We start from the raw sequence: 21,703 nt of genomic DNA, 5'->3' as shown, positions 1-21,703 counted from the left end.
TTCCAAATGTTTTTACTGACTTTATTGTAAACATTTTATTTATTTAATTTCAGTTTTATTAGACAGTTTGTTTTTTCTTAGGAACTTCAGACTTTTCCTTTATTCATTTTTGTTACATTAAAAAAAGAAACTTATAAAAGGAATATTAAAGCAATGAAAACACCTTATTTAGGTATATATTTAAATAACTCCAAGAACTGGATTCTAAATCCTACATAGTAACTCTAGATGATGTCCTAGATGCAATGACATGGTTATTTTTTTTTCTGCTCTATATTTAGATAGTCTTTTCAACTGTCCTTTTCTCTTGGAAAAAGGGAGATGGGCTTAACTCCCACCAGTGACAGATCAGCTGCTGCTGTCAGTCGTGAGGTCAGGTGTATCACCTGGTTTTCACAAAACCAGCACGTAGCTCAGCTGAGTGGCAGATGGGCAAGGGTGTACAAGAACTGTGCACACACGTGAGCTGAGACAGATGGCCTGCAGTGTGCTATTCTGTGGGGTGCAGGTAGATTCCCCCAGGAGATGCTATACTAAGAGGCAGAAGGACACAAGAGATATGTTGAACTTCTCTGTTCTGAGGAAACAGTAAAGAGTGGAAGCCCTGAAGAAGTGAAAATGGGGAGGCTTGCCATCACAGCTCCATGGTGTTTCTCACAAGCTGGGCTTTTAGCTTACTGGCTTGCATGATGGTTTCTGCCACACAATAACACTCTGCTCTTTGTAGCTCTCCAAAAAATATTTAAACCCTCCACTCTTTTGTCCAAATCAGCATTATGAACTGTGGATGGTAGCAATTATATGATAACACTTTGAAAGTCCCACTATGATAGTTACACTATTTTCTATTACATATACACCACTCTGGAAGTTGGTTAGAGCTTAAGCTACAAAAATAATTTCTTACCAGGCCACAGAATACTGCTCACAACTTTATTAACCTGGAATAGACTGGAACAATATTATGCCTCCGCTGGGGTCCATCTTGCCATTTCTGTCACATGGTATCAAAGGAACTGAATAGATTTCTCCTGCTAGTTAACCACCCGACTAACACACGGGTTTGCTGAGGCACAGCATAACATACAGTCATTGTAGTGCAGGGAATAGAGTCTATCTACCCTTGGTTTCATTCACTTGCTACAAACATTCATATTTCCTACCAGAACCTATTTGGAGGCATACAATTTTGATTTTCTTTAGAAGATTTCTGTTTGCCTTTGCAACTAAAAAAGGACTTTAAAATACCACAACAACTAACATGCTGTTTTCTCCAGCCTCCCTCAAAAAAGAAACCCTTTGCAAAGCAGCACATCTCCTGATTTTATTTGCTTAATCTTTCCGGGCTTTAAGAGTTGCTACTGAAAGCATAGGGGAATTTTTATTCACAGGCAAGGGAGGCTATGTTCTCAAGTGGTAAAAAAAATCACATGGTCTTGTTTTATGTCATATTCTCTTCTCTTTATACTGCTCTGTTTCATTTTGTTAGGTTAAATGGCAATTATCTTCTTTCATGCACTGAAGTTCTTTAGAACAGGAGAAAAATTACTGGGTGCTAACCCCTAGGATCCTTAGTCATTAGCTGCTGAATAGAAACAGGAATTTTTCCACCTGCTCTCAAACTTTATTTCAAAAGATAGGTTTGCAAGTGGCTAGACAGAAAAGCAAAACTCCTTCAGACAAAAGATGGACACAGTGGGTGGAGGCCCCTTTGTATCCTAAGAAATGCCTCAAACACTCCTGTGGAGCCACAACAGGCAAGATAACAGTCAAGTGTTCCATGAGATATGCCACATGAAATGTAGCTAAGAGATTTCCATGAGATGTGTGAATGCTGTGCTGAGGGAGAGATCATCCTTATCCTTGCAGTCAGATGGAAGAGGGAGTGCTGCTAAGGTGTCATGGCTCTGCTCTGCCCTTTCACTAGACCCACAGTCTTTGTAATCCTTCTCTTTGTTCCTCTACGTATAAACTGCTACTTTTACATATAAATTGGCTGCCCTGATCCCATTTATGATGGCAGCATGGTCTCACCTCCATTTCTTCCAAAAGTGAAAATGAGCATTTGAAATCCTTCATGACAGAGGCCGAGAATATAACCACCTTACAGACAAATCAACAGGCCTGCTCCTCTTTCTTCCCCAAAGCAGGGCAGCTCTTTGTGCCTCTGACTGTGTTGGAGTATACTCAAGAACTTCAGAACTAGTGCTCCTGGTACTCCATTAGCTTGCTCTATGCTGGATGCAGGACAGATGCTCTCTTCTCTTTTCCCCTCTTTTTTCTTTTCTCTCTCTACTTTTCTCCCACCCTCCTCTTTCTCTTATGACATGGCAAGGTTTATCAACATAGTGTTTTGCTAACTGTGTGCCATCATTCACAAATGTGAATTTTTTCTTCAAATAAAATCATTACTTGTAAAAGTGTTGTTTCACTGCACCTCTACCCAAGGGTATTTTCGAATCTGAGTCACTTTCTTCTCCTTCTTGTGTTGAAAAGCCCCAAGGGGTACTGAGTCTTGACACAATAAATGGGCAGGGAGAGCTGGGAAGTGACTTCTCAGCTTTAAACCAGCAGGGGCTCGAGCAGTGCCAAGACTATGGCTACCTGGGAAGGGCCAGAGCATGACTGCAACCCTGTTTGGAGTTATCTCCTCCCTCCCTTGGCAGGAGGACCATGCCAAGGTTATTTATCCTGAGAACTAGGAAAGATCTTCTTATCAAATGAGGGTGAAAAAAGAGAGGCTCAGACAGATATTGTCATGTAGAGCAGGCACCATCTTGGGGCCATTGTGTTTTCCCTCCTCTTCTGAAAGCAGAAATGTTACTCTCTTGGTTACTTCTTTTCATGACATACAGATGAGAAAATAAAATTCAGTTTCACAAATGCTTTATATTCTAAATCTTTAAAGATCATCCTCACTACCAAAGAAAGCAAAAGTCCCAATTCAGGAGAGGAAATTGTTAATAGAAGACATGGACAATATAAAAATAGAAGAGCTAACTAAAGGGCAAGCAAGATTCATTAAGAGGTTCATGGCCCTGTGAACAGCCCTGTAAATGAGTCTGTGAACAGATCTGAGGTATGAATTGCTGTCTATTATTTCTACAAGAGTTCTGGAAGTGTTTTCTTTCCTGTTTCCCTTAGCTGGTGGAGTCCAACTTAACCAAGTGGAGAAGAGTGAGCAACAGTCACTTGTGGGACTGTCTCACAGCATCAGGTCATCAACAGCAGGTGCAGGACACTCACATGAGGAGTCCTTTGAGGTCCCATGTGGGGGGACTCTGTTGTCAAAGACTCACAGCATGCCCCCCTCACCTCAATACATGTGATGGAAGTTGTCCTCTGGATGCCCTCACTCCTACCATCAAGAGACAGTTCAGAATGAGAAAATTTGATATTCACATCTTGCAACACAAACCTGGATGTCAAGCCTTTAAAAGTAGCTGCCTACCCTACCTATCCATATGTATAGGGATGCATACCAGTAGTAGGAGTGAAACAGGGTACCTTCAGGAATTCCCAGCGAAGCGCATCACTTCAGCTGCTCACTGTCTCACAGACTGAATCAATAGGCATCCTGGCCTGTATCAGCAATAGCATGACCAGCAGGAACGGGGAAGTGATTCTCTCGCTGTACTTGTGAGGCCACATCTTTAATTCTGTGTTCAGTTTTGGGCCCCTCATTTCAAAAAGGACATTGAGTTGCTGGAGTATGGCCAGAGAAGGGCAACAGAGCTGGGGAAGTGTCTGGAGCACAAGTCTTATGAGGAGCAGCTGGGGGAGCTGGGGGTGTTTAGACTGAAAAAAAGGAGGCTCAGGGAGGCTCCTACTGCTCCCTACAACTCCCTGGAAAAAGATTTTGGCCAGGTGGAGGTCAGCCTCTTCTGTCAGGCAGCCAGGGACAGGATGAGAGGACATGGCCTTAAGCTGTGCCAGGGGAGGTTCAGGTTGGACATTAGGAGTAATTTCTTTACAGAAAGGGTGATCAAACATTGAAATGGACCGCTCACAAGAAGGTGGTGGAGTCACTTAAACACTGGAGGTGTTTAAAGGAAAGACTGGATGTGGCACTTAGTGCCACGATCTAGTTGACAAGGTGATCAGTCAGAGGCTGGACTTAATCTCAGAGGTCTTCTTCATAGAACCTTAATGATTCTATGGGATTGTGTCTTCCCTTTCATCTCTGTTCTGCAGCAATTTCCTGTTGTAACATAGGACCAAGTGATTATTTTTAAGCTAATTTTAATCTAGGAATGTGAAATTAAACATTGTGAATTAAAACAGCCAAACCACATAAGGTTGGCGTAAGGGCAAACACTCCAAAACTACTGCACACCATGGTTTTGAGCAACTCTTCCGAACCCACCCTTTGAGACAGACTGAAAATGACAGAAAATCAACACAGGTAAGTAAGGAATTAATCTGTAAAAACTAATACTAACAAATAGTTGAAAGAATTGTTATAAAAGAGAACCCCACCTTCCTGCAGTAAGAGGTGTATTTACTATTTGTGTCTATTTGTGTATTTGCTACTGTCTCCAATTGTCAATCTGTGCATTTCACAGAATCACAGGATCACTTAGGTTGGAAAAGACCTCTGAGATCATAGAGTACAACCTTGGACTGCATACCTTGTCAGCTATACCACAGCGCTAAGTGCCATGTCCAGTCTTTTCCTGAACACCTCCAGGAACAGTGACTCCACCACCTTCTTGTCAGCAGTCCATTTCAATGTTTGACCATCCTTTCTGTGAAGAAATTGCTCCTAATGTTCAACCTGGACCTCCCTTGGCACAGCTTGAGGCCATGTCCTCTCATCCTGTCCCTGGTTGCCTGACAAAGCAGGCTGACCCCCACCTGGCTACAGGCTCCTTTCAGGGAGCTGTAGAGTTGGTAGGATCCCCCCTTTTCTCTAGGCTAAACTCTCCCAGCTCTCTCAGCATCTCCTCCTAGGACGTGTGCTTCAGACTCTTCAGCACCTTCACCAGCTTCCTTCCGTAGTTTTTACTGAAGTGATATTTGTTGTTAAAAATTAATTAGCCTGATTTTGCCTTTTCCAGTGCTAACAGCCCAGAAACTCTCTCTTTCAACCGTTGAACAGTCCTCCCTCTTCTGCCGAGTGTTTCACGCACAAAATCACAGAGCGGGACACGATGGAAGGGCCCGCAGGGCTCCATCTGACCCAACCCCCGGCTGAGGCAGGATCATCCTGGAGCGCACGGCACGGGACCGCGAGCAGACGGTTCTCGCGTATCTCTAGCGAGGGAGCCTGCTCAGCCTCTGCGGACAATCTGCTCCTGTGCGCGGCACAGTGAAATTCTCCTCCAGGCTCAGGGGGAGCTTCCCGACCATTCCCTGGCTCCCACCCCCGGGTCCGCCCCACCCCCGCCCCACCCCCGCCCCACCCCCGCCCGCCCCTCAGCGCCACCGCCCCTCAGCGGCCACGCCCGCCGGTGTGACGTCACAGCCCCGCGTTTGCCCCGCCCTCAGCCACGCCCCACTGAGGGCACCGTCGATTTAGCCCCGCCCCTGCCCCCCTTTGTTCCGCTGACGTCAAGAAGGGGCGGGGCACATGCCACGGTTCCCGGAGCCCATTGGCTGCCACCCGGGCCAGCGCGGGTGCGCACGCTCCCCCGTGCCTGCCCGTCCCCCCGCCCCTGCCCGGGGGCTCCGTCCGGCGCTGCCAGGGGCGGCGCCAGGGGTCTCGTGCCCTCGGACCCGCGGGGGCCCCGCCCGAGCCGGGAGGAGCCGCGGCCGCCGGGGCAGCAGCGCCAGCGCTCCGGTACGTCCGCGGCTCCACGCCCCGCTCCCCTCACCCTGCGCCCCGGGGCTGCCCCCCGTCCTCCGCTACGGCCGTGAGCGGCCGCTCCTCCCGCCTCGCTAGTCCTTGGCTGCGCGGTCACGGGGCCGGGCAGCCCGAGGCCTGTGCGAGTGGCCCCGGGTAGCGGTGGGTGCCGCGGGCCCGCTGCGCAGCGGTGGGTCACCGCGGCCGCGCAGAGCCCGCCGGTGGCAGGCGTCGTGGTGGGGCAGTGCCGGCTGCCGCGGGGAGCGCATTGCGCTGCTGGCTCTCCCTCCCGAGCTCCCACTCACTTTCCTCGTTCGAGACTGCGACGGCTGCCCGCGTCCCTGCGGCGGAGCGCCGTGCGGGAGGCCCCGGCCCTGGCCCTGGTGTCGGCGAGCGTTCGGCGCGGCAGTGGAGCCGCGGGGCCGCCTCTGCACACAGCGCGGCCGCTTCCCCTGCCCCGTGTGCGGCTGCTGCTGCTGCGCCTCGTAGGCACGGTCGTCTTGTGGCCGCTGGAGCTGGGGCAGCCCCGCTCACACGGAGCGGTTCCTCTCGCTTGTCCCTCAGGGTGCTGTGCCCAAGCTCGTGCAGGGACCCTTCTGCCTCTGGGTTAAGTGCAGTGTGTGCTCGCCGTCGGGATTTGCTTCGAGTGCTATCAGCATCGCTCCCTGTACATGAGCATTGTTTTGAAAAACTCACCCTTCCTTCCCTGAAGTCTATTGTGTAATTGCGGGAGATTATCATTCTCTACAACGCCTTGAAAGAAGGCTGTAGCCAGGTGGAAGTCAGCCTCTTCTCCCAAACAACTGTGATGAGAAAAAATGGCCTTAAGCTGTGCCAGGGAATGTTTTGATTGAAGCTTTGGAAGAATTTCTTTACAGAAGGGGTGATTAGGTATTGGAATGAGCTGCGCAGGGAAGTGGTAGAGTCACTATCCCTGAAGATGTTTAAGGCAAGATTAGATGTGGCACTGAGTGCTGTGGTCTAGTTGAGAGGGTGGTGTTCAGTCACAGGTTGGACTCATGATCTCAGAGGTCTTTTCCAACTTACTTGATTCTGTGTTTGAGTTTCAAACACCGAAAGATTTGTATATTCTGCTATATTTCATTCAACTTTCATTAATTATCAGTTAGTGTTTGTTAGTTATGTTTTGGGTTTTTTTTTTGTTTTTTTTCCAAGACCCTTACAAAATTATTCAGTAACAGTAATTCTGTTCTGTTCCAGCATAAGCCCCTTTAACATTAGGATATGCCATAGTGGATTTAGTAGCTTGGAATATTTTCCTCTTATCTTCCTACATTTCTTTAAAAGTTGTATGCACAAGCTGAGTTGACACAAATATGTATACTGACAAAGTGTAATATGAATTCACAAATCTATTGCTGTGTTCAGGCTTCTTGTAAAAAATCTTTTCTAGAAAAACGTTCCTATTTGCTTGAGTATTTAATTATGAGCATGTGGTTTTGACTATGTAGTTATTAGTTTCTCAGATGGATTTAGTATTCTATAATTTGCTTCTTCATATATACCGTTTAGCAGTTGTACTTTATTTTCTTGTATTTTATCCACAAAGTCTGTTCTGTGCCCAGGTTCAGTTAAGGAGTTGGATGTTTGTCTTGACTTAGGTTTGCGGTTAGTCAATATCAGTAAGACTCTACACTTAGTTTGCTGATTGCTCCCCCTGAAATGTACAGTAACTAAGGGCTCTTCTGCAAGCAGTTTGTATATCCAGGGCCCAGGATGCACTCTTTCCTGGGAAAATTATCAATACTAGTAGCAAGGTCGTTGGCAACTTTGGAGGACAGAACTTGATAGCTTGGGCTCTAAACCATATTTTATGTAGCGACAGCTTCAGACTAGCCCTATGTTGAGTTTAAGTTTCAGCTCGATATAGGCTGTGAAAGGAAAGAGGAATTTTATGTGTATTTACCCCACTTCCACCCCCAGATCTCCTGTACTTCTGCACTTTTGTTTTGCTGGCTTCCTCCACCCCCATCTTTGAAGGATTCCCCTGCTTCTTGGTTTATAGCTGTTCCACAAGATTCTGAGTAACAGCTCGGAAATGAAGCAGTCTTGTTGATCTTTATAGCTGTCTGGCAAACTTGTAAGATCGAGTATGAGACCATGCTTCATGCCCAGCTTTGTGTGACGGCACAGGAATAGGAGGCCCTCTAAAGCTGATACTTCTGAACAGTTTGAGTGCATAGTGAATATATTTGTGTCCCAGAATTTTGCACAGTGAAATTCTAGTGTGGCCATTTGATTTTGTAGTGCCTGTTGTTGACTGATTTGCTTCACCTTGCAGAGACTGAAAGCACTGTTGAGAAAACGGCAGAATGAGCAGTCGTCGGAAACATGCACCTCCATCCAAGGTGGATGAGGAGAAGAAGAAAAAGCTCTGCTGGAATATGCACGATGACCGGAGAAATGAGATGGTGGCTTTAGATGATGAAGTAACTAATGAGGACCATATTCCAGTTCCAAGCACTTCTGCATCCTTCATTGTTATAAACGATGATAGCACTGATGAAGATCTTGTACAGAAAGAAGGCAGTGGCTCAAAATCTGTTAAGTTTTTGACGGTTAATTATGACCCTTATTCCATCTTGACTGCTATGTCTGTACAGCTAAATCTTATAGTCTTGCCATACCATGCAGATAGGTCCTGGAAGGCTTTGTTGGGAGAATTTGCTCTTCGTCTGCCTTCTGAGCAAATTCTAACTGATGAATTCCACGACAGAAGCTTTACGTTAATGAGAGGAGACTCTTGTGGTAAGCTGCAGGTCTGTGTTCACGAAAGAAGTGAAGAACAGTACAGTAGTGAAACAAAAGAATACCTAGGCGCTTATGAACAACGTATTCTGGTGGAAGCAACTTTAAGTGATGAAATATTGGAAGGTTTGAGATGGTTGCAAAAGAAAAAGATAATTGGACTTTATCAAAGACCTGGGGAGGCTCAGGCTTTAAAGGTATACATTCATTATACTTGTTTTGCATTTTGAGAGTTATTTTTTTTTTTGTCTGAAATATAAAATTAAAACAGCTGAACAACGAAGTCTGGCAGCTGCTCTGTATTTAATATATATAATGTGATGAAAATATACAGTTTCTATGTGGTTTCTAATGTTTTCAGTCTGTTTCTTCCTATAAGTATATTTTTATTTTTTCACCATTAGCAATGTATTACCTGAAGGAATCACAGAAACTTTCAGCTGTGTTTCCTCTACATGGTGTTTTTAGTAGATTCTTTATATCTGTCTGTACCTGCTAATTTTCAAACCACTGTTATAATTTTCATGCTCCTCTGATTATAATATTCTTGTCAATTTAAGAGTTAATTCAATTGTTAACTGCATAACCTTTTCACAGGTTGGAATTTACCTTCTTGAAGCTGGGCTAAGTAAACCAGAATTTCTCAGTGATGGAGGTGGAAGACCCAAAAAAGCTAATCAGATGATTCAAAAACTCATGGAAAAGTTCTACAGTTTTTTAATTCCAGGTAATGCAATAAAATTAAATGTTGATGTACAGAACAGTTTTGTCTTGTGTAGTAGTTGTAAATTTAAGGGAAAATACTAGTTATTCCTGCCACCTGGAGCAACTTTTCTTTTCCAGGCAGTGTTATTAGGTGATTTACACAATACTATTATCTGGCCATTAATCATATGCTAATTCATTTATGCTGAAATTAGAGGCGATAATTCCCCTCTACAGGTACTGAAGCATAGATATGTTTTGAGTCCTTACTTTTTTGGAAGTAAACACAGTTTTCACTGGTTTGTGGTGGTAGTTTGAACAGATCTACAGTATTTTCTCTGAATTATACAGAAACAGTGTAAAAGAACCAGGAATTAAATTTGGAAAACTTGTTCCCAGGTTGGGGCCTATCATACAACTGCAGCAATAGATTGCAGTTTGGTTTATATTGTAAAGCAGTTACAATGTAAAATACTACAAAATTCAGCTTTATGACAGTTTTGAGAATATACCATTGCAGATTTAGAAGCATGAGGCCTTCCTATAATTTTAGAATTAACAGTGTGTTTGCCAGATTACACTTACTAGTAGTACAGATTTATAAAGTGATAAACAATGGGTTTATGTTGTAATGTCCTAGGAAACTTATGGAAAAACCAAACAGACAACCCGAGCAACCTTTGTATCATTCCTGAGTGTAGAGTTGATTCAAAATTTGGACTGAAGACTGATTCAGTGACTGTAGTATACAGAGTTTATGTTCTTGTGGCCAAAGCCTAACACCCACCCCAAGCAGGACTGCACTTAATTAGAAAAGGCAGAGTTGTATAAAAATCAAGGCAACTCAGGCTAAAGAGAAGCTAAAAGGAAGAGCTAACAGGATAAAATCTGTTACCTGCTGCAAAGAAGAAAAAGAAACGTGCAACTGTGAGGAATGACTTGAGATGTACCAAGGCATAGGCAGATATAACTCAGTAAGTAGGGAACATACTGCACATAAGAAATCATCCTTCCAAAAACTGAAGTCCAACTGACACAAATATGCCAGTTCAGGTTTGAAAGCATGATAAATCAGATCCAATAAGAGGTCTGAAGAATAAATAAAGGTCTAGAAATGAATAGTAGTGGTTCTAAATCTGTTAGGAGAAATACATTATCAAAAATGCATTAGAAGCAGAATAGTTACCAGAGAATTCACAGACTTGAGATGTCTAAGGTGTATGATAGAGTGCTGAAATAAAACTAATGCTATAGCAGAAAGCACAATTTTCTTCTCTGCATGTCTTCTCATTGTGGAAGAGTTGGGGAAAGAGATTGTGAAGAAAATGATTGGTGACTTACTTTAAGGTTCAAACTAATTTTCTGCTGGAACCTGGGGCATTTGCCTTCTGTACACTAAAGGATGTGTTTATAGGGACTACCTGGTTCTGTGTAGCTTACAGATGAAGAGGCACTTTCTGAAAGGGAAGACATGCCCGTCAAAGTTTCTAGGGCAAGAATGTGGTCCTGAGAAATTGCGTTGTCATGCCTTAACTTTACAGAAGCCATGCAAGCAGCTCAGGTTTGTAAAGGAGGTATGTTGCCAGCTGGTAAAGATTCAGACCATTTTTCAGCATGTACGTTTTTATATGCTGTAAAATAATAATAGAGTCTTGATTTCATGCCAATGAATGCCATGTAAGTGATGAAGCAAAATAGCTGACACAGAGAACAGAAATAAATTATTGCAAATTACCAGTCAAGTCCTACAAAGGCATGTGCAGCTTAATGTATTACTAACGCTTTGAGAAAAAGAGTGATTGGTGAGATGATATTAACATTGTTTAAATGTATTATTCAGCATAACAAAGATGAAGAACAACTGAAAGCTTGCAAGGAGACTAGGCAATGGAGTTTCAGTAGAAATTCAATAGATGAACAGAAAACAATACAGAAGAATAAAATTATGGTCTCTTTGCTAACTGTTGCAAGCAGGGTTGCATTTCAGTAGGTAGGTGTATAGCTCAGTAAATGGATCAGCTTAATGTTCAGTGTTAGTGAAACCAAATAAATAGTAAAGAATTATCCTGAAAGTGTTAGGGAACAAAACATGATCGTTAAACCACTATGTAAGTCCATAGTGTGCATTATGCTCGGCTCAGAATTCAGAAAAAGCATGTCACAGAAATGAAAAATATTTGTGAAGGGAGACCCCAGGTGATTATGCACTGTGAAATTATTTTCATTTCCTAACAGTTTTTGAGCACAAACTTACTGATGTAGCATAAAAAAATATAACCTTGATTCTGTGCTGATTAATGCATTTCTCTAAAATGTTTCTAACAACTTCATTTAAATGCCACCTGTTTATAAACAGAATTAGTTGAGGTTTTATAAAATTATACCTAGGTATATATTTTAACATTTACAATATCCATCTAAAGTGAAACCTATACAGTAACATTCCAAGATGAAGGTTCTTGTTCCCCCCACTGTTGAGCAAATTCTCATGCTGATGGGGTTGTGCACATGGATTTACACAAATATGGGGTATGACCTCTCTACTACTTTTAATTTGAATATATTTTTCCTCACTGTACTCAGTTAATTCTGTTAATATCCTTCTAGATAGTTTAGAGACTTCGTGGCATGAAGTTCATCTGTGCTACGGCAAGCATAGCATAGGTGCATTATGTAATCAGAAAAAAAAAAGTTATAAAATATTCAATATGGAATCATTGAATCATTTAAGTTTTAATCCAGCACTGCCAAGTCAATCACTCAACCATGTCCCTAAGTGCCACCTTTACAAGTCTCTTAAATATTTCCAGTACTGTTGACTCAACCATTTCCCTGGGCAGCCTGTTCTTATGATTTGCAACCCTTTATGGGAAGAAATTTTTCCCTGTTACGCAATCTTACCCTCCCCTGCTTCAACTTGAGACCATTTCTTCTTGTTCAGTTACGTGGGCAAAGACCGACCCCCACCTCACTACTACAACCTCCTTTCAGGTAGTTGTAGAGGGAACTAAGGTCTCCCCCTCATCTACTTTTTGTCCAAACAGCCCCAACTCCTTCAACTGCTCCTCTTTACAGTTGTGCTCCAGATCCAGTACCAGCTTTATTGCTCTGTTCTGGATATGCTCCAGCACTTCCATATCTTTCTTAGAGTGGGGGACCCAAAATTGACTACAGTAACCTCACAACATCCTTGTAGTCCTCCCGAACTGCCAGCCCTTTCTTCCAAAGGTCATAAACTCTGTTTTCCCTGAGTCACAGCCAAATCTGCCTGTTCAGGCAGATGTCTCTGCCGTATTACCTTTTTATTATATACCATTTACTCTCAGTTTTCTTAAGAATAAATTCTTTGTACAAAGATGGTATTTGTTTGGTACTTGTTTATTTGCTACCATATGTGAGGCAACAAGTTTTCCATTAATCTAGGCTGTTTTCATTAATGGAGATAGTGTTATACTGCAGTCTGGAAAAGGAAAGATCCTACTGTGTTGTGGTGTGTTTGGGGGGCCCCTCCAGGCTGTGAGTTCGCAGGTAGCAGCAGGCAGGCAAGGAGACTCCACACGGCTTTGAGGGTGCTCATTAGATGAGGGTTTATTGGGGGTCCTACCCCCGGGAAGCAGCATGGTATCTGAGGGAGGGAAGGGAGAAGGAGGGGGGGAGAGGGGCTGAGAGAGCACTGGCCAGGAGTGCCAGCCAAGAGACAGAGAGCCCCATCCCATTGGCACACTTAACAGGGAGATTCCACGTGGGCGTGGATAAGGTTTGGGCCAATGGGATTACAGACACAGGATACTTCAGGGGAGGATTACAGGCTTGGAATAAACCATACAGTTTTGAGAGGTGAGACAGACCATACCATTTAACTAAAATGCAACACCACACTACTGCAGATGCAGTAGCAGGACTGTAGTTCAGTCATTGAAGGAATTAAATAGAGTACTTGAAAAGCATCAGAGAAGCTGAATTTTTAGATAGTACAATACAATCTGTTTTTCAAATGTAAAAAAGATTAAGATGAGACCTCTGTAACTGAATTACATTTTGAAATGGTTGAAAGCATAATTAAATATTCACTGTTTAATAAGTAACTGAGAGAGGGATAAACTTCCCTAGCATCCTTTTTTTCAAAATTCCTATGGTAGGTAGAACCATTTAATAATGAAAAAGAAAGCTCTGAAAGAATGAACAAAACAAGAAAGATGTTTTAAAAAATCCAATTACATTAAAAAAATTGCTTTAAATTATATTGCAGTCTTTGCTCTCCTGTAAAATTCTGGATAGATTTAGTTTATGGAGAAATCAATTTATTATGCATAAAAATGTGAGATTTGAAGACTGTTATTTAGCAAGTATAATGATAGGTATCATTATATATCGAATTTATTGATCGAAGTTATACTTTGCAAACACTCTAATTTTCTGTTCTTTTCCTAAAGTGAGTGGTATGTGTTAGAGGATCCCTTTAAATGGTTTCTTTAATATATAAAGCTGAGTGCTTTCTTGGTGCTTTTTATTTGGCTGGATCATTAATAACCCCACATGTGCACTCTGATTGCCTTTTTACATTACAGGTCATATATATAGTTTTCATGAATATGTAGAAACTTAATGTCTTTCAGTATTCTCATTTCCCTTGACAAGCTCTGGAATTGTTCCTTTGATTTAAAAGGACTAGGGGAAGGCACTGATGGCTGCCATATATAGGCGTATAATTTCCTCCTTTTGTTTTGGAAATCATTCTTCACCTTCACCACCCATTTGAATGAAATAAAGCTTTTGCTTTTCATGAAAGAGAGTCATAATACCAGCTTCTGAACCTTATTTTAAGATAAGGCTTTCTGGTTTTCACCAGGTACTGTCTTTGTTGTTAGCCCGAGGCATCAGAATTAAAATCTGATTTAAATGTGTCAGCCGTTTGCTGCTAGATTTAAAGGACATTTAAATCTATAAATATTTAAATCAGAAGCCATGAGTTACTTGTGATTCTGTACCAACTGGAATTTTTTAGTGGAAAGTCTTTATTAAATAAGTAAGTTCAGGTCATTATATACCTAAATTCTAAAGAAATAGCTTTGTTGATTATGTATACATGTGTGATCACCTTAGCATGTTAACTTTTAGGTGTCCTGGTTGTAGCTGGGATGGAGTTAGTTTTCTTCTTAGTAGCTGATCAGTGCCATGTGTTTGGGTTCACTGTGACAATAATGTTTGTAATGCAATGATTTGTTACTTCGTACTGAGTGGTGCTTACCCCAAGTCAAGGACTTTTCAGTCCTTGCTCTGCAGGTGCACAAGAAGGGAGTGAGCATGGCCAGGACAGCCAAAGGGATATTCCACACCACAGAACAACATCCTCAGTTTATAAACTGGTGGGAGTTGGCTGGGAACCACGAGTTGCTACTTAGGGATGGGCTGGGAATTGATCAGTGAGAGGTGAGCAATTGTATTATGCATGACTTGTTTCTTGGGTTCTTTTAATCTCTCTCTTTCTTCTTTTTCATTGCTATTACTGTTATTATTGCTGTTGTTATGATTGCATAGTTTTTCTTTATTTTAGTTATTAAACTGCTCATTATTTGCCACTGCTGCTAGCTGAGTCAGATGCAGTCATGGCATATGTTTAAATGACACTTTCCTTTGCTTATTTTCATATGTGTAAACTAAATATGTTGCTGCAAAATTTACTGAAATGTTGTCCCAAGTTGATTGATGATGCATGTCTTGAATTATTTGGTGTATGCAGATGAGCTGGAGGAAGATGAGGAAGAATCCGACACGGAGCTAGAGCGACAAAATATTGAAGAGCTTTATGACTTTGTACGGCACACCCATCAACAGGATATCCAATTACTGAGAAAGGATGTGCAGCATCCTGCATTAATTCCCATTCTGAGGCCATACCAAAGCGAGGCTGTGAACTGGATGCTTCACCAAGAGAACCACACAAGTACTCCAAGTAGTGGCAAGTATTTGGATCTGAAAAACTTGTATAATTGAGGAAAATGTCAGCAGTAATGTTTCCTTGCTGTTTGATTAGAAGTTTTGTGATTTATTTAATTAGTATTTTCATGAAAGCTGTTGTTTGGGTCATACACTAAATGATAAGCTAGGTTTTGCTGAACAGCAGTTAATGTATCATGTTGGTCATGAAGCTCTGTGGAGGTGGATTTCAGCTTTTTTCCTCTTAATGTCACAAAAAGTCTGAATAATTCTAAGGAGTGTGCTGTTAATAGAGAAACTTTATCATAGTAACGTGAACACTTTCTCCATAGAAAACGCGCTGCACTTCTTATGGAGGGAGGTGATCACTCTGGATGGAGTAAAAATCTACTATAATCCATTTACTGGCTGGTATGTTTTTATAGTTACTCTTTCTGAGGACACCTCAGTGTTGTACTTTGTGAAAACCATGTTGGTAGTTTTATCCTGCAGGATATAAGATACTCCATCACTTGTTTTTCGGTTAGCAACTAAAGAATTAGAATAATAATATCTTTAATTTGAAAAAAAGAACAAACTCGAGTATGTAATGCACAGATAAGTATGTAGATCTCAAGCTGAAGATGTAGTTATTAAAGCTTTTATTAAAAATGTCAGTAATTCAGTGGTTTAATATTAACTTTAAATTTAGAGTATTGGAGGCTTTGATCGTCTGATCCAATGTTTTCAAAGTCCAAAGGAAGGCAGCAGGATAAAGCTTTTTATTAATGCTGGGTATTGCATTACTAAGCCTGTTTCTCTTTTCTTATTAACTTGGTCAGAATATAACCTTTTGATTGCTAGTTTGCTTTTTATTTTTCCCTATGTAACTTTCAGGTCTTTTTCACATGTGAATATAAAAATATTTCAAATTTTTTGAGACTAATGCTATGATATGCTAAGGTTAGCAAGGCAAGACCTATTAGGAGGTGAAAAAATTGTAAAAATTATTTCATGCATATTTGTCTTGGTCAGGTTCATACACCCAAAAAGCTTGCTAGTTTATGTTAATCTCAACTTAACTAATAAATGATAATGCCTCACCTTACAAACTTTGCCTTGCTGAAGCTATGTTGTGTGTCCCTGAATGCACACTTCTCTGTCACAACATTCTGTAGTTACTGACTTTGACTGGGAATGTACTTGAATTTTAGCATTATCCGTGAATATCCAACTGCTGGACCCCAGTGGCCTGGAGGTATTTTGGCGGATGAGATGGGTCTTGGAAAAACAGTAGAAGTGTTGGCTCTTATTTTGAATCATACTGGACCAGACATTAAACAAGATGATCTGACATTACCTGAGGTAAGGAAACCGGGTTGAGAGTTATTATTAAGAAAATGCTTTTCAGAATGAATGCAAGTGCACTTTTTATTGCTTTAGAAGTCCATATTTAAAGCTCTATTACTGTGAAAGTTTTTCCCTTAGGACATAGTAGGACATAATAAACTAAATTATGTATTTAGTTTACTACTTCGGAGGTCATTCTTCCCTTCATTGTATTGATGGGTGCCAAACATCCATTAGACACATGTTCTGTGCTAAAATAGGGACAGTTTACATTCTGAATAAAGATTTCTGCTCTCCCTCTATTTCATATAATAAATGAGCTTATTTATTTTTCATCTTTTCGCTTTCCTCATCATGCATACTGTGAAAATTTGGCACATCCACTAGACCGAAAAATTGTTTTCTGACGGGAAAGGACCATTATTCTTAAGTAAACTCTTACCACTTCCTGAATTCTATCCCTTGGAAATCATGGCAGCCAGTTTCATTGTACATTTATCATAGTGATCTCCTGCCTGCTTGTCAGTGTAGTGCACCGAGTAGTGCAAAGAGAGGAGTATAAGCACTAAAATGCCTGGACACTGACTGATAACAATACGTAGAGACCAGAGGTTTTGGAGGGCTGGAGTCACTGAAACTGTTTCATGATGTAAGTAGTTGGGACAGACATCTTAGCTAATACATTGCTCTAATAGTAGAGTAAAATTTTGGGAGTCAATCCCTAAAAGGAGAAACATACTTTTTCTACAGTTGACTAGGGCTCTTCCTCTATATTGCTTACTTCCTTTTGTATTTCTAGCTATATATTAAATATATTTTTTCCTCCCCCATCAGGAACCTAGATCACTTACATCTGTAGATTCCTGCAACTTAATGCTAAAGCAGTAGAGGACCCAAGAGGCTTTCAGAGCTGCTTTTTGTGTTTCAGTTAGGGTGCTGAACACTGTTTGCCAAGAAACTGAACTGAATGATGTGTCACTCTGTACATTAAAAATGAGCTATCTAAGAAAATTAGTGAGATGAGAACATACATTTGTAGCAGCTCATGCTTACTTTCAAATATGAGGAGATTAATGAAGGTCAGAGTGACTGTGAAGAGACATGAGCTAATAACTGTTTAATGTTGTCTGCATTAGGGTAAGCTTGTGAACTTCTTTGTTCCACCTCAACCTTTAGAGGGAAATAAAAAGAAAAAAACAAAGGAAATGGAGCCTAAATTAAAGGAAAAAATACAGTATCCCAGTAAGTATTTCTTATAAGTTTTAAAATATGTTTTGCTTTTAGCATTGTGTTATATTGGCCACTGACCATGAGTTAGGGCTACTCTTGACTTCTTCAGAATGAAATTATTCTTTTGCTGAGCACTGTCATGTAGGATTATATGCTACAAACAAGTGATACACAGTTAAAAGTAAAGTTACTAACTCAGAACTCTGCTACAGAGCTCCATGCAACTAGAGGTCTTTGTAAAGAGTTTATGCATTTAAATGAAATAAGATGTCTTTTTTTATGCCTCAGTAAGAAAATTGAGTGATTTATTTCTATTGCTATTCCAAAACTGTTTTAGAATCACTGCAAAACAGAAATCTGTAGAGCTGCATCAAGTAAAAGTTTGTCATAACGACTGCCTATCTGCATTTTTTAGATGAACACTATGTTTAGAGTTACCTTAATACGCATTCTGTGAGGTAACTTCATTTTTTGTTTTGATTCTTCCTACAGGCTTACGAGTAATGATATTAGCAGCTGTAAAGGAAATGAATGTGAAGAAAGGAGCATCCATAATTGCAATATTTAAGTACATCAGTTCTACATATAGGTATGACACGCAGAGAAATAAACGACTTCTCAAAAGAACTCTAGAAAAACTAATTGCAGAACAGGTGGTAGAACAAGTTAAAGGACATGGTCTGGCTGGGTCTTTCAAGCTGGGAAAAAATTACAAGGAACAGAAGAAGCGAGAAAGAACGAAAGAGAAGGTAAAACATGCTACTGTAGTTATTTGAAAGAATTTGCAAAGTATGTTCTTTTTTTCTGTCAATTGCATGCTACTCTCAGCTGTATGTACACTAGCTCAGTGGCACTGATTTCGTGGTAAAAAGGAAGAAAACTGCAGCAATTGCTTCAACACTCAAACATAAAGAAGGAGAAGTCATAAGTAGATAAAATTTGAGGCTAAAATATTAACTACATCTGTCATAAGTCTTCTAAAATAGTGTCACTGGGAGTTGTATTGTTCTTACTGGGAAATTGTTTTTTAAATACTGGTAAGCATTAATCAAATCCTCAAACTGCAAATTGATATAAACCCTTAATATCTATGTACTGATGTGTTTATATGTTCATTAAAAAAAGGGTGAGGAGAAAGTTGTTTGGGTTGGAAGCGACTTTAAAACTCATCTAATTCCAAACCCCCTTGCTGTGGGGAAACCTTCCACTAGACCAGGTTGCTCAAAGCCCCATCCAACCTGGCCTTGAACACTTCAAGAGCTGGGGCATCATTTTCTCTGGGCAACCTTTTCCAGTGTCTCACCAACTCACTGAAGAATATCTTCGTAATATCTAAGCCTATTCTCTTTCATTAGAAGCTATTCCCCCTTGTCCTGTCACTACATGCTTTTGTAGATAGTCCCTTTAAAGCTTCTCGTAGCCTTTGCTCAGGTACTGGAAAGCCATAATTTAGCCTGAAGCTTTCTCCAGGCTGAGCAATTCCAACTCTCTTAGCCTTTCCTCATAGGGGGGGTGCTCTAGTCCACTGATCATCTTCGTGGCCCTCCTCTGGACTTACTCCAACAGCTCCATATGCTCCTTATATTGGGGGTTCCAAAGCTACATTGCAGTACTCCAGGTGGGGTCTCACAAGAATGAATAGATAGACAGGATTCCCTCCCTGGCCCTGCTGCCTGTGCTGTTTTGGATACCGTCCAGGACACGATTATCTTTCTGGCCTGCAAGTTCACATTGCTGGGTCATGTCCAGCCTCTCACCCACCCGTATTCCCAAGTCCTTCTCAGCAGGGCTGTTCTCAATCTCTTCATCCAACCCATGTGCAGCACCTTGAGCTTGGTCTTGTTAAACTGCATGAGATTCCCATGGGCCCACTTCTCAAGTTTGCCCAAGTCCCTCGTGATGGCATCCCTTCCTTCAGGTGTGTCAGCTGTACCACTCAGCTTGGTGTCATCTGCAAATTTGCTGAGGGTGCACTTGATCTCTCTAGCTATGTCATTAATGAAGACATTAAGTAGCACTGGTAGATGTTAAATGTCACTGGGCAAGTCTGAATGTAAATTCTGACATTCTTGGTTAATTTTACTTTGTAGGTAGCGAGAACTTCAGAAAACACTCAGAAGGAGCAATTGATTGATGCTAAAACTCAAGCCAAAGAATCAAGAAACAGTGACGTAACATCTGAAAATGTCTTTAAAACTGCTTCACATGAAAATATCGCTATGGAAGAGCATGATTATTGTACAACTAGTAAAAACAACAGGAAATCTGAAGCAGATCATGAGAACTCTGTAGAAGAGAAAAATGTTAAGCAAGAAGCTGTGGTCCCAAAGTCTCCTGATTTTCATGGCAACCTCCTTGTCTCCAGTGACATGAGCAGTCATCCTGATGTTGATGTTTCTAAAACTACAGCTGTTATCCAGCAGGAAATCCCAAAGGTCCAGTCCTCACATTCCCAAGAACATGCCGGCAGTAGTCTACAACATACCAGCTCTGTATTTCCATTTAATACCTCTGAATATCGTTTTGAATGCATCTGTGGTGAGCTCGGATTGGCTGACTTCAAAGCTCGTGTGCAGTGCCTGAAATGTTACCTGTGGCAGCATGCAGAATGTGTAAACTACAAAGAGGAGAACCTGAAGAGCAGGCCCTTCTACTGTCCCCATTGCCTTGTGGCAATGAAACCGGTTCCCACAGGAGCGACTCTGATAATTTCTCCGAGTTCTATTTGTCACCAGTGGGTAGATGAGATCAACAGGCATGTAAGATCATCATCTCTTCGAGTTCTGGTAAGATTATATAGTTTGATATTCTATAGAGTTATTTTAGCAAGGCTTGGGGCTTCCTGTCTGATATTCTGCATCAGAAGTTCAGAGGTCTTTGTCTTCTCTGCCAGAGCTCTACATTTCTTGATGCTAGACCAATGCTTTGTTATTATGTGGTACATTGGTGTCCCGGAAAGACAATCTGCAGTTAGTTTTGGGGTTTTTTTTTTCTGTTTTAGTTGGTCACTGGGAGATAAACCAGTGAACTAGATTACATAGCAACTAAAAGCAAATTTTTGTGTGGTTGCAACAACATGTGGTTTCTGAAAGGAAAGGCTGTTGTAAAGACTACCAAGGGACTTAAAAAGGACTTTGGGTGTTTTGAGTGTTGTCTTGCTGTATGTGTGCACTTAAGCAATTCTATGACTGTTGCTCCTCCTTTTTTTTCCAGATAAAAAAATGTTTCCATAGGTAAAGCCTGTAGTTTTGCATTTCTGATTCTCAGGCTTCATAAAAGAAGTCTTGGGCATTGGCGTTTACTGAAAACAATACTGTTACAACTTGGCTGTTGTGTCTATAACATCTACCAAATTTATTAAGATGTTGCTCATTTGGAGACCATGTATTGTCCTTTTACTTAATTTCTTATAACCCTGTCACTAGAACAAATCTAATTAAACTTAGAGTAATAATGGCTATACAGGTTTTTAAAAATATTGTTATCACAGTATTCAAGAGTCTTTTATTACTGATGCAGCCAAGTTTTGTCCTTCATATTTTTAGCAGTCAAGAACCTTTGTAATGCTCAAGAGCTTTGAAAACCAACAATCACTTGTATTTTGAACAAAGTAGTGACAGATTGATATAACTTTGTATTCAGAGATATATCTGGTACCTTTGGCTATTACATGTAGTTGTCCAATGTATAAATGAATTCTAGGCCTCCAGTGCTATTTCTGTAAGCAGTCCCAACTAGATTTAATGCAGGAACTAACCAATGTGTAAAACTCACATGGTTTTCCTAGGACTCAGTCCAGGTTTAATACCAGCTTTGATGAAAATTATCAGAAATAGATTTACATGGTAACAATAAGATAGTTTAAATACTGAATGTCGGGACTTTAAACTGTTTGACATCTCCCATTCTGCAAGTTTGTTTTCATTTTCTTTTAACTGCCAACTATGA

The 21,703-nt window shown here is 41.1% G+C and overlaps 1 protein-coding gene across 2 annotated transcripts in view; it reads left to right on the top strand.

Annotated features, from left to right (window-relative positions):
* The first annotated feature begins 5,643 nt into the window (after positions 1 to 5,643).
* SHPRH (SNF2 histone linker PHD RING helicase) overlaps positions 5,644 to 21,703 on the top strand; it is a 49,212-nt gene continuing 33,152 nt past the window's right edge. For both annotated transcript variants that reach the window (XM_030268160.4, XM_030268161.4), the window contains exons 1-9: positions 5,644 to 5,782; positions 8,088 to 8,751; positions 9,152 to 9,281; positions 15,000 to 15,218; positions 15,529 to 15,607; positions 16,390 to 16,540; positions 17,662 to 17,767; positions 18,248 to 18,504; positions 19,846 to 20,541. In XM_030268160.4, coding sequence (XP_030124020.4) covers positions 8,119 to 8,751; positions 9,152 to 9,281; positions 15,000 to 15,218; positions 15,529 to 15,607; positions 16,390 to 16,540; positions 17,662 to 17,767; positions 18,248 to 18,504; positions 19,846 to 20,541 — 2,271 coding nt within the window. In that variant the 5' untranslated portion in view covers positions 5,644 to 5,782; positions 8,088 to 8,118. The remainder of the gene's footprint in view (positions 5,783 to 8,087; positions 8,752 to 9,151; positions 9,282 to 14,999; positions 15,219 to 15,528; positions 15,608 to 16,389; positions 16,541 to 17,661; positions 17,768 to 18,247; positions 18,505 to 19,845; positions 20,542 to 21,703) is intronic.

Source organism: Taeniopygia guttata, chromosome 3 (assembly GCF_048771995.1).
Source record: "Taeniopygia guttata chromosome 3, bTaeGut7.mat, whole genome shotgun sequence".
Classification (NCBI taxonomy): Eukaryota; Metazoa; Chordata; class Aves; order Passeriformes; family Estrildidae; genus Taeniopygia; species Taeniopygia guttata.
The sequence above is the reverse complement of the archived record's forward strand: the minus strand, read 5'-3'. Positions and strand labels throughout refer to the sequence as shown.